This window comes from Pelodiscus sinensis, chromosome 1 (assembly GCF_049634645.1).
Source record: "Pelodiscus sinensis isolate JC-2024 chromosome 1, ASM4963464v1, whole genome shotgun sequence".
NCBI lineage: Eukaryota > Metazoa > Chordata > Testudines > Trionychidae > Pelodiscus > Pelodiscus sinensis.
The window spans coordinates 9,309,797-9,323,504 of NC_134711.1; the positions used below are offsets into that span (position 1 = coordinate 9,309,797).

The 13,708-nt window shown below is 44.1% G+C and overlaps 1 protein-coding gene across 8 annotated transcripts in view; it reads right to left on the bottom strand.

The window, feature by feature from the left end:
* Positions 1-13,708, bottom strand: part of SFMBT2 (Scm like with four mbt domains 2) — a 209,178-nt gene that overhangs the window by 61,889 nt on the left and 133,581 nt on the right. For all 8 annotated transcript variants that reach the window (XR_012903105.1, XM_075925993.1, XM_075925992.1 and 5 more), the window contains 2 exons: positions 7,635-7,717; positions 963-1,089 (listed from right to left, as the gene is read on the bottom strand). Coding sequence is in view for 7 of the 8 variants with exons in the window: in XM_075925993.1 (XP_075782108.1) it covers positions 963-1,089; positions 7,635-7,717 (210 nt within the window). In the remaining variant the exon portion in view is untranslated. The remainder of the gene's footprint in view (positions 1-962; positions 1,090-7,634; positions 7,718-13,708) is intronic.

Below are 13,708 nucleotides of genomic sequence, written 5' to 3' on the forward strand. Positions count from 1 at the left end.
TTCTACACCACTGGATAGGGTTGCTATGCACTCAAACAGCTGCCATATTCCACCCTGTCCTGCCCATCTGTGTCAAGCCCTCTGACTGAGATACCTCAGTAGAAAGGTGACATAGAAGTACAAAGCACTATACATTATCCAGAGCAAAAGCACAGCGCCATTAGACCCTATGTACTGTGATTAGCTAAACATTTCCCTTTCTTTCCCATGTGGCTTTAACAGATTTCCTCGACTGGTGCTCCAATTAGTATCCCACTCTGAAAAAACAGAGCCACTGCCTTTATTTTGTCCTCCAGCTGCTATTTTTGGCCTGCATGTTTCTATTTATAGGTGATCACTGAACCAACACCTTGGGCAGAGGATATAAAATGTTACAAGTGCCTAATGGAAAACCTGGATTATCTCAATACTAATCAAGGCATTTTTAATAGCTGCTGCCTTGTTTCTGTGGCGCATTGAAAAACATTTTAACAGCATAACGAAGAAGATCACTGTTTTCTGAACATCAGCCCTGCAAAGCTGTACTCATTCAAGGAGTCCTTATTCACCCAATCACGAGCCTTTGATGCCACAGCTAAAAGATGTACAGCAGCAGTAGGATTATCCATCTCTAGCTGCCACTAGAAGGGGACAGAATTCCAGGTCAAGGATCTAAAGGCAGCTTCTACAGCTGCAGGGAGACCTGTCATAGGCCACCTTGGAAGCTCCCCTCTCCCCCATCACATCTGTTGGTACTAGACATGTGGGTGAAGAGGACCCTGTGACCCAGCATCCTGGAGCCCTGTGGTCAGGTCCATAGAGGAGCAAGTGAAAAGACTACATGGAATAATTTAGTCCTTATGGAGTGGGGGTGCTGAGAGGCACACAGAGAGGGGGACAGCAATGTAAAGGGCCTGAATACACTTTTACCCCCTAACACCAAGACAACAGGCCTCCATGGCACTGCAGTTATTTCAACGTACCTTCCAGGTGAAGCCACATTAGCCTTCCTTTGACTGAGGTGATTGAAGCAACACATATTTCAGCAGGGTTCCTGGGGTTCACAGCCTCCAGCTTCATGTTCTTAGTAAAACCCCGGCTGAAGGACATCTGAAAAAGGCCAAGAGTCAAGACTGAACATGGTGCAGCACAAAACAGCTTTAGACAGACTCTCCTCACCCTTGTATGGAGAACACAGGAGATGTCTAGGACCACCTAGGCCAAGAACTCACCAAGATTCGAAAAGGGTGTGGGTATTTAGATGGGTATAAGGAATATCGAGAGTTATCAAAATGACCAATTCTGGAAGAGATATTCAAGCTTCAGGGCTTTCAGCCAAAGTTTGACTGTCAGAGACCAGGATGAGATGTAGGTGGCGGAGGCAAATTATCTCTCATCCAGCTACTGAGGGTCTCTACACTTTCCTCTCCAGCATCTAGTGCTGGCCACTCTCAGAGACAGTATATTGGACTGGAGGGACTTTGGGTCTGATCCAGTCTGGCAGCTCCTGTGTTCCCAGAGCCGAATTTCCAGAACAAGCCTTCCATCTGTGTGTACAAAATGGATAATTGTGTGCCGATTTACTGACAGAATTCCCCAGTTTGACTGTGAGCTTGTCAGCAAGAACAATTTGTGTGAATCTATACAGGGCCGGATTAAGACCTTTAGAGGCCCTTAGCTCTGAAAAGATTATGGTGCCCCCCCCATATGTAATTCAAAATAAAAACAATACTATACTGTAAAATATCTCTCTCTCTCTCTCTCTCTCTCTTTTTTTTTTTTTTTTTTTTTGGTGCCCCTGCTTTGCTGGTGCCTAAGCACATACTTAGTCTGCCTGTTGGGTAATCCAGCCCTGGATCTACAGTTTGTAACTGCACTTTCTGTTTGAAACAGGATGAGATCAAAGCCTACTAGCAGTCTGCTAATGTGCTTCAGCCAGGTCCATGTGGACAGTTAACACACAATAGGCTACTGCACGGTAGATTCACAACACACTTGCCACAACCCTCTTGTAGATGCTCCTGGAACTTCTGGAGCTTGGAGCATGAGCCCCTACCGCAGGAGCTAAAAGCCAGCTGGATGGTAACTAAGGCAGTAGAGCAGACTCATTGTACTTTCTTGCTGTAAGTGGTCTCAGTGTCACTAAGTGGGACAGTGAATGATATCCAGCAGGTGTGTGGGTTACACAGACAAGCCCTTAGTCAGTAAAGAGGGCCACATGCTCAGTGGGTAGAAAAGCACGTAGCTCCCTTAACTTGAATACAGGTTGACTTCATGTAAAGTGAGGAGTTCTGCTGATGTACATCAGATAAGCATCTAGCCACGAGCTGTAAGGGCTCATCCATAGCACAAAGCTCTGAGAATATGGCCCTTAGCCATTTTTCAGCCTTTCGAGAATAAGCTTGTATTTGTCAATTACTACCAAGATCGATCCTTGTGTATAATGAAGGGTTCGTTTAGCCAGAGGGATATAGTACATTTGAAGATTTTATTTTACATGTCCAGTGCTTTATTATGGGGTTGGGGGCTGGCAGCCCTGCCGATTATTAATTATTAACACTTCCATTGGAGGACTCTGTTTTCAAGTTGTTTATAACTTTGCCAGATTTTAACTGCTTGGGCTGAAATTTTCCATATTGGGTCTCTGCATCGTGCTGAAGAGTTTGGAAAATTTCAGCCAAAATGTTTCTTGTTTCTCGGAACAAGACTAGGGAAAAATGTTGGTTTGCCCATATTAAAAAATTCTGGTGGTTTCATCTTTGGTAAACGCCAGCTGCTCAATGATTTGGAGCAGGAAGTTGAAATTTAGCAGGTGGATCACCTTTGTATCAAGGATGTGCCTTTTGCCACCCCTGTAAAAAACTTGCCCCAATTTAGCCAACTAATAAACCTTTGAAAATCCACAATGAGCACATGCTCAATTTTGACCTTTGTCTCGTAGGCCTTGTCAACACTTACTGAGAGATTGGCTCTACGAAGATTGATTCCCCCGGGTCGATTTATCAGATCTAGTAAAGACCTGCTGTATCTGATCATGCTCTCATCCTCCCCAGGACTCCACCGAATCAAGAAAGATAAGGGGAGAAATACCGAGGAAACTCAATCTAAGGTACATCCACTCCAGCTACTCTATTCACATAGCTGGAGTTGCATACTTTAGATCGACATAGCCCCCTAGTGTAGAGCTGACTTTAGTGTCTATGTTTTCCCACCTGTAAAATGGGAATAATACCCACTCATTTATGGGGTTATTATAAAAATAAATCCAAGAATGAAGCATTCATATACTATAGTGATGCAGACAATAGAAAGACCATGGGGAAATTAATCATTCTGTCTTCAGATCTGGGCATAAATTGTGTGCAATAAATAACAAATGGGGGCTAACACATTGAACAATAGGTAAATAGTAGCTCATTAAGTGATCACCATCCATCTGGTGTGCTAGACCAGGGGTCCCATGGAAAGAAATAGGATCTGTTATCAAAGAATATATCATCCATACGCACAAGGGGGTGACTTAAGGCTGCCTGGGCAACCTGGATTCTGGAATTTCCTCACTTTTGGGTGCTTAACATTGAAACCTGATGTGTGTTTTTTTTAACCCAGGGGTTTGTGTATAATTTTGACTTCAACAGATAAAAGATACTGAATCAAGGAGCTCACACCCCAATTTCTGAGTGCCCCCTTTGCGCCAGATCCTTAGCTGGTGTGAACGAGTTCAGCTCTGCGACAGATGTCTGCTTCAGTGGAAATTCGTCCCTTTACACCAGCTGAGGGGCTGGTCCTTCAGGGTTTTGTGAGGCACTCATACACCATAACGGTGGGGAGCCATATGACACCTTAGCTCGGGAGACAGGCATGTGGGCAGAAAATTAAAATCGCAGTTTGTAACAACATACATTCACCAATCCCCTCCCCCCACCCCAACAACAAAACAGCCACTCACTGACAGAACAAAGAGGTTTCCCACTTTCCCACAGAAGCCCCAGGACCCTATAAAACCTCCTCAGCCCCCAAAGTCACGTGTCAGCCCTTCCTAAATGCCCCTCCCTAGTCTCTTCTGCTGATGTATATAATTTCTCCCCTGCCTTCTCCCCAATGTTCTCTTTCCCTTCACTTTTTTCCCCATGTAGCTGACACCCTCCTAACTAGGCCCTACTTCCTCCAAGCGAACTATGGAATCAACCTGCCGTTTGCCTCTGTCACACTGTTCACTCTACTTATGTGTTATACTCCTTTTCTCTATAATGTATCTGTCTTATCTATGTAGACTGGCTGCTATTCTGGGCTTACATAGCACCTCCTACCATGGCGCCTCGATCTTGGCTGGTCCCTACTCATCACCATGATTATAAGAACAGTCCTTAATTCAAGAGAATCTGGCACCTCTTACACATGAGCATAAGCTAATGACTTCCATCTTGACTAGGAAAGTTGGACACCGTTTGATCAAGCTTAACCAATACGTGCTAAGACACCCAAGATAAAGGCAACCCCTTTTCCTTCACAAGACAGAGCCAATGAGGGTCAGTGTTAATTTCCCTCGGGCTACTCGTCTGATAAAGACTGCAGGATGAGTCAGCCTTTATTTCATTAAGATTTCTTGCAAAAATGAAAAAAAAACAATTGCACACAGGAGCTATTTCCATGCTATCCTTATTGCTTGGACTATTCAAAGCCATACCCCATATTCAGACAAGCGTCCTGCTTCTAAACACAGCGAATGGTCCAGGTTTACGAGTTGTCAGAGTGAGTTTGTGGAAATGCTTTTTATGCCAGCTAACAAGGAAACAGCATCTATCACCACTCAGGTTCTATTTGTTGTGATGCAGCGCCAGAGGCTAATTCATAAGGAATCAATGGCAAAACAGTTTGCTGGGAGTTTATTTTACTAAGCATTTGGCTATGCCAATCCATTTCATCACTGCCTCTCCTTGCTAAATAGCCCCAAGGGAAATGGTTACAATGTATCCACTTCCCAGCCATGTCTCCTTGTGCGAGGTGGAAGATGTGCGATTAAAAAAAGCCAACAGGTTCATAATAAACATTCCCTCAAAGGGCTGCTCTTAGCATGGGAATGAATGGCTTGACCTGGTAGGGATGTCAGGCAGACGACAATGGAGAGAAGGCAGCTCTCTATGGAGAACTGTTTTATCAGGTGTCAAATAATAACAGACACGCGTTTGCACAATGAATGCTAAAAAAAAAAGTTATTAGAACAGATGTAATCTTTGGAGGCCGATCTCGGGGCAGCTGGCATTGTGAGCACAGCTTCAGTGCCTAATGAAAAGAAAAAAATAAAGGAAAGGCAAATAAAAGGAAGGAAAGAAAGAAGCAAGCAGAAAGGAAATGTGACAATCATCACCAAGATCATTTATTTGAATGTTATCATATCCCTGTCTCCCACTCTCCATTAGTTCCTGATTTTTATTTATAAATTCTTCCAAGCAGGGCTTTTCTTCCTTACATGGTGGTACAATGCAGGGCATGGTGTGGATTCCCAATTCCTGGTGTGAGACATGATCCAAAGCCCCCTGATGTCTTTCCATTGGCTTCTGTGGGGTTTGGATCTAGCTTTGGGACCTCTGAGCTCTGCCATAATAAGAAAGAAAGAAGGATGGATCACCTAGAGGGAATTCGAACATGAACATCAGAGGCCCTTTAAATTCAGCCACGCTGCGGGCACAGAAAAGGCTACCTGTGCAAAGGGTGACGTAAGGTTACAGAGCCTGATCGTACAGCAGCCGTTCAATGAGACGGAAGTTGCGGTGCAAACTCAGGGAAAGCCGCAATGTGCATGAAACAGAAGCAGCCTCACGCTGCTCTGGATGCGCTGTGCCACGGCCAGCAGTGCCCATTGCCAGCACACACCATGCCGATCATGGGAAAAGAAGCAGGATGGAGAACACAAGCCAGCAGGGGTGGCCAAGGGGACCCTGGCCACGTTATAGGCTCTTCAGTGAAACACTTGTGTTGTGGCCCAGTTCCAAGCGTCACAGCAGTTCCATGGTGGGGGGGAGAGGGGACTGCAGAGACGCTGCCCAGAGGAACCCATGCTCACCATGTGCTTTGCTACACAATGATTCTCTCCAGCATAGCAGTGCCGAGGAGTGAACGGGGGCAGGGCGGAGGGAGGGGGAATAGCCTATGCATCCTCTGCCAGAAAGATCCACAGCCCTAAGTACCACATACAGGTGTCAGGGTGTCAAATGCTCTTCAGAGCCCATGCGCTGGAGTGGAGCTGCTGCCCAAAGAAAATTCTACCGCTTCATCTACCCTAAGATCCCAGGCCCAAAGCCCACTGACTCAAGCAGTGCACAAGCGCAGGCCACCCCTGACCCCATGTGGGTAGAGAACGAGGCATGAGCAGGGCCAAACGGCACAGTGATCGAGCAGTTCAGTCCCACGAACCACTGCCAGAAAGTGACCGCGCGGAATCAGCTGCCTGCCTAATTGAAATAATGTACTCTTTTGTACAGACTCCAAGGACCTGTGGGCCTGAATTGTGGATGGGCTCCATGCGCAGGTGAAGAAGGCACTTTTCTCCTCATAGGGACACCATGCAAGAAGAGCGCTGAACATGAAAAAGGCAGAAGGTTAATGCTTTGTTTAATGAGTGCAAGACTCTGATGCCATTAAAGGCTCATGCATGCACAGCTCCATTCCTCTGCCTAACATCTGCCCAGCTAAGCATCGTTTCCAAAGCTTTAAAGCTTTGATGAACTTGAGATGTAATGACTGATCACACCCTCACATGCAGCTCCTGCTGTATGAGGGAACCTCAAACACTCCCAAATGATGGAGCTTCCACCTGGCTCAATGTTCTACTTACACCTCGAAGATATCCCTTAAGCCTTATCTGCACTAACCCCCTCCCCCCCACCGCCAATGTAACCTACTCCACTTCAGCTATGCAAATAGCGGAACTGAGGTCGACATACTTATCATGGTGTCTTCCACATGGTAAGGTCGGTGGGAGCTGCTCTCCTATCGACTCCAGCTACTCTTCTCATCCTGGTAGAGTACCATAGTCGAAAGGAGAGTGCTCGGAGATCCATTTATTGTGTCTAAGCAGACCCGATAAATCAACCGAAGGTAAATCGATCACTGCAGCATTGATCCGCTGCATAGTGGAAACAAGGCCTTAGCCTTTTAGTGCACTGGTCTGGTTAAAAATAAAACCCAGAACCAAGAGAAACACTCCAATAACAAATCATCCTCATGAAGTCAATGGGAGCCTTTCCATTGATCTTAATGGGCTTTGACAGAATTATTGTTTGAATCACGGTAGCAGTTCCAGTCCTCAGCCAAGATCACGGTCCATCATGCTGGGCACTATGCAAACATAATAAGAGTCCCAAAGAGCATGCAATCTCAATAAGCAAGACAGACAAAGTATTACTGTACCCATTTCGTAGATGGGGAAACTGAGGCACAGTGAGCTTACGTGAGTTGCTTAGGCTCAGACAGAAAGCCTGTGGCAGAGCTAAAGACTGAAGCCAGGGCTCCTGTCTCTTAGTCCAGTGCTTTAACCACAAGAACATGCTTCCTCCCAGAAAGCTTTGGATCAGTCTGGTAGTTCAGAACAATAAGTGGGTTTGTTCAGCTTACGTCAACAATACCACCACAAAGGGAGAAAGAATAGAGCTTACATTTCTAAAGCAAAAGTGAGGCGCTGCCTCTGCTCCACATTGCTTCTGATAATCTGCCCAGTCAAAGTCCTGGCCAGAGTAACCTGTAGGGAAAGAAAACAGGGAAATGCTGCAAGTCATTATTTCACATTGGGGGCGGGGAGAGAGAAAGAAATGAACAGAACTATAATTTGCACTTCCAAGCCACCTCCTCAATCCAAGTGTCTCAATGCACTTTACATACACTAAGTACCATATGCACGCGGGAGCCTGGCAATTATTGTCATCCCAATTCAAAGATGGGGAAACTGAGGCCCACAGAGTTTATGATTAAAAGTTTATGACCTCCCAGCACTGAGTTATACACTTAACCCACAAGATCATCCTTCTTGCTTCTTTGTAAATATTTAAGAACTGAAATATTGTACATAAGGGATAGGTCCAGCACTCAAAGGACAATGAATGTTTCACATGGCTCTGTTTAATACTAGTTTTATTTGCTCTATTCTGTGTCATCCAAAATGACTCACTGTTATTCGAATTTGCTGTGGGGGTGCCCAGAGGTGCTCATCAGGGATTGTGACAAAAAGATGGCACCTGTTTCACTGAACTTCCAATACATTTAGGTTACAAAATTCTATACAAACACAATGTCACTGGAACACAGCTGCCTCTGGATGGACGGCAGTCACTCAGTGGCACATGGCAGTCTACTGGAGGAAAGGAAATTCCTGCCACATACATCAGGGCAAGCCCTCTGATCTTAATAAGAAGCACCATGGGATTTTTAAATTTTACTCTATTCCAATTCTAGATAAGCTTAAGGATTTCCAGAGCCTCCATCCCCATAAAATCTGAGTACCTCACATGCTTTAATGTACTGATCCTCACAACACCCCTGTGAAGTGTTATCTCAAAAAATGGAAATTCACAAGGAAACAATCAAGGTCCAGGAATGGTTTTTCATTGAAAGGTTGTTTTTTTTTGGTGTTTTTTTTTTTTTTTTTTTTTGGTAAATTTTGTGTGGACAATTTTGGGGCTTTGTGACACAAAATGGATCACAAAAATGCTCAGATCTGAGAAAAGAAAACATTTGTTTTCTGTTCCTTTTAATTCTTTTTTATTTTTTCCTCTTTTTCATTTTTTCTTGGTTCTTCACAGATAATGAGGAAAAGTTACAACAACAAAATTTTTCTGCAAAAATTTCATTGAAGAAAAACAATTTTTCTTCAAAAAACATCCATACATGAAATATATCAACCAGCTCCAGGAAAAAAAATCTTGATAGCCAAGTAAGTCTTCTGTGTGACACAGCAAAATGGAAAACAAAACAAAAAGTCTAGTTAACTTCAGGTGTTTGTCTTAATGATAACATCCTACAGCCCTAAGCTCTACAACTGTTTAACTTCAGCTCCCAAACAATTCTAACAAGGCTCAGGGACAGTTGCAAATGATATGTGAAGACAGGTCTTTTGGACACCAGCGGTCAGAATGCACTGCTGTCAGAAGAAATAAAAAGCTGAATACATTCCAAGGGTCTCTTGTCTCCAATTAAAACGCAACAGACAGCTTTTGGATCTTTTTCTGTGAGTTACACTTAAGCTTTACAGCAAAGATGGGAAAGGCACATGGCAGTGGATTCACTGGGAAGGTGTAAAAGACTATATAACTGTCACTCCACAACTGTTTTACAGCCTGATCCTGAACCATTGAAATTAGTGGAAATTTTGCTACAGGTTGAACTTCTCTAGTCCGGCACTGTCTGGTCCGGCAACATCTGTGGTCTGGCATGATTTTAGTTAGCTGGATGTACATTGATCATGGGTGTGGCCAAGTTTCCCATGGTTCCATAAAGTTTGTTTTCAGCTACCAGTCCTGGCTCTCAGTGTTCTGTGCTGTTCTTTAGCTCTAATTTACCCCTAAATGTCTTCTAAGAGCCCAGCAAGCAGTGGAAGTGTTGGTAATGCTGCTAGACGATATTGACCTCCCATGGTCTGGCAAATTCTCTGGTTCAGCACCAGTCAGGTCCTGAGGGTGCCAGATTAGAGAGGTTCAACCTGTACTGACTTCAAGAGTGTTAGGATTTAGCCCTTGGAGAAGAGCTACAAATGAGTATGCCACAATTCACTAATATAGAGATTCAGTAGCAGAAAGGTGATTACTGCAAGAGGGGGCACTCAGTAATTCTGCCTGTAAAACATGTCTGGACCTAAGAACTTCTGATCCACATTGCAGACTTCACTTGCTTGAGCTAAATGAGTAACTTCATTAGAAGGCTGCATTAGCAAACTCTTATCCTCTTGTGGTTCAATGTACTAATGTGTTTGACATACTGCCTGTGAAAGAGAGGGGAAAAGAATGTGCTAGTATCTTATAGCTTACTCAGAAGTGAATATAGCAATACAAATGTACTGAAAGTTTTAAAGGCAGTGTTCCTTTAGTAAGCCTTACAAATAGTAGCTCTGCCAAAATGTTCTTCCCTCTCTTACTAACTCATAAAAAAGAAACAATGGCTGTTACTCTAAAGGGAAGTGGTCTATCAATTCAATTCTAATACATATAAACAGTGCCTGTCCAATGTTTATACAGAGGTAGGAACTGGGCATTCATGTTTGGCACTATATATAAAAATTATACTCTATTTCTAGCTGCGTATGTTTACAACTCCAGCACATGACTCATCTACTGTACGTTTCCTCTTGTCAAGCGTGGCTTTACAAAAGACCCAGTGATGTATGTGTGAAAACAAGGTGGATATTCTCGATATAAAAAACTCGGTGATGCTGAGTAATTAAAATGGCCACGCTATGCCTGGTGGAACAAACTATTCCTATCTCCTTTCAAACACTGGTCCCAGGCAATCAAAGTAAGGTAACATCACGGATCTTTATCTCCACGACAGGTTATCCAGAGAACAGTCTCAATATACAAGAGCAAAGACTCCTTGTACAAAGAAGAAATTCTCTGCTGTGGTTTTGCTTTCTTATCTCCTCCTGCATATGAGTTTGTGGATTTTTTCTACAGATGAACATTTTGCGAGCAAGTAACTTCAGTGTCTTTTCTACATAGGAAAGATTGTGGCCAGAAACTTCGCAGCATGGGATCAAATGAAAGTAGCTCAAGCACTAGACACCTGCAATTTACATAGCAGGTAGGAATTTTGTGAGGAATGATATTATTCTTACATCTTTACTGATATGGTATATTTCATCAGTGTCCTGTTCACACTATTGTTGTCTCTATGGAAAGAACTAATTTCTCTAGATCTCCACCCCTTTTATACTCGCCCTGTTTGTTTCTTTAATGCTCAAGGTTGACACTGTACTTTTCAGAAAGCGCTAGAGAAATATGGACTTACATAAGGTCCCTCAGTACTGTTGGCCAGTTTGGATCCATTTTTCTTTCCCCTGTACTTTTAAATCAGACATTTATAAGCGCTCAGCTCTCTGATCACATTTGAGTGACAGACAGAGAGCTTGTCAGACGAAAAAGCTTTTGACGCGCCGGGTGTTAAGATGTATTTTGGGCATCGAGCCATCACACACACCAGAAGTAATATATTAATATACTCTGTATGGGCTTCTCCCAAGTTCCTCATGTCATTTCTTACACAGCCCCGTCACGAGCCTGAATTCAACAGCCCCCACCAGCAGACAAGAGATTTTCATTGTGCTAATTTAGCATGGTTTCCATGTGTATTTGTTACTGGGATTTAATCAGGTGGATTTTTAATGATTTCTCAGGAACCTCTGGGAAACCAGATCACGGGAGGTGATGCATCTAATTTACTCCTTAATCATTTCTGGCCCAGGTACAGAAACAAGTACAGTAGTCAAGAGAGGAGTAGCTATGCTGCTGCCATGCCAAAAAATTTTGGCATTGTATGCAGAAATCAAGGTAACCTGAATCATAAAATTCTGTAGGCAAAAACCTTTGTATCACCTTGAACTGAAAATATGTAATATGGAAATTATGAAACAAAGACCACGGTAGAGAGAAAGAGATGGTGTGTCTTCTTAGTTAATTAACAGGCCTCTATGGGAGCGTCTATACAGCACCCAAAACTTGAAATAAGATACGCAATTTGCGCTATGCAAATTGCGTAGCTTATTTTGAGTCTATTTCAAAATAGCTTATTTTGTCATTTGGTGCTGTCTACACAGCATACATTTTGAAATAAAGCGCTATTTCGAGCCATCCCTTACTCGTCGTAGAATGAGGTTTACAGGGATGAAAAAACAGCATGTCCACTGTATTTCAAAAGAGTGGACGCGAGGTCGCTATTTCAGGATACCTCTGGTATCCCGAAATAACTTTGCTGTGTAGATGTACCCTATGAGATGGATTTTGAATATGGCGGTTACTTTGTCAAGAATGGGGTGGCTGTAGGCAAATGCCAACATTTATGAGCAGTGATGCTGATAATTGTGGCACAGTGGAATCAGGAGAGCTGGGTTCTACTCCTGGCTCTGCCAGTGACCTAGTATGAGTCCCTGAGCAAGTTACTTCACTGTTCTGTGCCCCAGTTTTCCCCGGTTTATCTTATCTAATTAGACTTTAGGCTACTTGGAAGAAGGCCTGTGTATGTATATCTGAAGTGTAACGCAAATGGTAAAAAAGGGATAGAGAATAAGACAGAGAATATCTTATTGCCTCTATATAAAACTATGGTACACCCACATCTTGAATACTGCATACAGATGTGATCACTTCATCTCAAAAAAGATATATTGGCATTGGAAAAGGTTCAGAAAAGGGCAACAAAAATGATTAGGGGTTTGGAATGGGTGCCATAAGAAGAGAGATTAAAAAGACTGTGACTTTTCAGTTTAGAAAAGAGGAGATTAAAAGCGGATATGATAGAGATCTATAAAATCATGAAAGTTATGGAGAAAGTGAAAAAGGAAAAGTTATTTACTTGTTCCCATAACATAAGAACTGGGGGTCACCAAATGAAATTAATAGGTAGCAGATTTAAAACAAACCAAGATAAGTTTTTCTTCATTCAGCGCACAGTCAACCTGTGGAACTCCTTGCCAGAGGATGTTATGAAGACCAGGACTTTAACAGGGTTCAGAAAAGAACTAGATAAATTTTTGGAGGATAGGTCCATCAATGCTTATTAGCCAGGTTGGGGAGGAATGGTGTCCCTAGTCTCTGTTTGTCAGAGGATGGGAATGAGTGACAGGAGTAGGATCACTCGATGACTGCCTGTTCTGTTCATTCTCTCTAGGGCACTTGGCATTGGCCACTGTAGGAGGTCAGGATGCTGGACTAGATGGACCTTTGGTCTGACCCAATATGGCCGTTCTTATGTTCTTAAACTCAAGCTCTACAGAGACAATGGCTTTGGCTCGGGCCCTACAGAAAAGAGGCTTCACTAGACTATAAAGCAGGGATGGGCAATAATTTTTAGTGGGGAGGCCACTCCAAGATTTTGGAAAGTGGTCAAGGGCTGCACTTTTCTGTGGAGATGCGGGGTCTAGGATGGAGGCTGGGTGCAGAAGGGCGCACGGGATAAGGGACTGGGAAGCAGGAGTCGGTGTGAGGTCTAAGAGGGAGTTTGGGTGAAGGGGGGTGTTGTGACCTGGGTCAGGAGATGGGGGTATAGGATCAGGAAAGGAGTGGGGGGTACAGGAGGATTCTGGCTTGGGGGACAGGTGTAGGAGAGGGTGCAGGGTCTGGGATCGAGTTGTGACCTGGGACAGGGAGGTGAAGACGGTTTGGAAGGTGACTCGGGGGAAGGAGTTGGGGTGCAGGAGTGCCAGAGGCAGCCTTTGGCTGAAAGGTGCTTACATAAGCATCTCCCAGCCTGCAGCACCCCCAAGGCAGGCTGGGCTCCCTGCCTGCTGCAGCTCCAGAGCATTGAAAATGCAGCCTGCACCCTCCACATGGCGCTCAGTTCTGGGAGGGGGAAAGGCTTGTGCTGCCCCCATTCCCGAGGCCAATCTCTCAGTTCCCATTGGCTGGTTGTTTCTGGCCAATAGGAGCTGAGGATTGGGCTGGGGGCCAGGAGATCACGTAAAGCTTCCTCCAACTTCTGGAGTACAGAGTCACACGGAGCAGCCCTGCATTTCAAATTGCGCTGCCTGCGT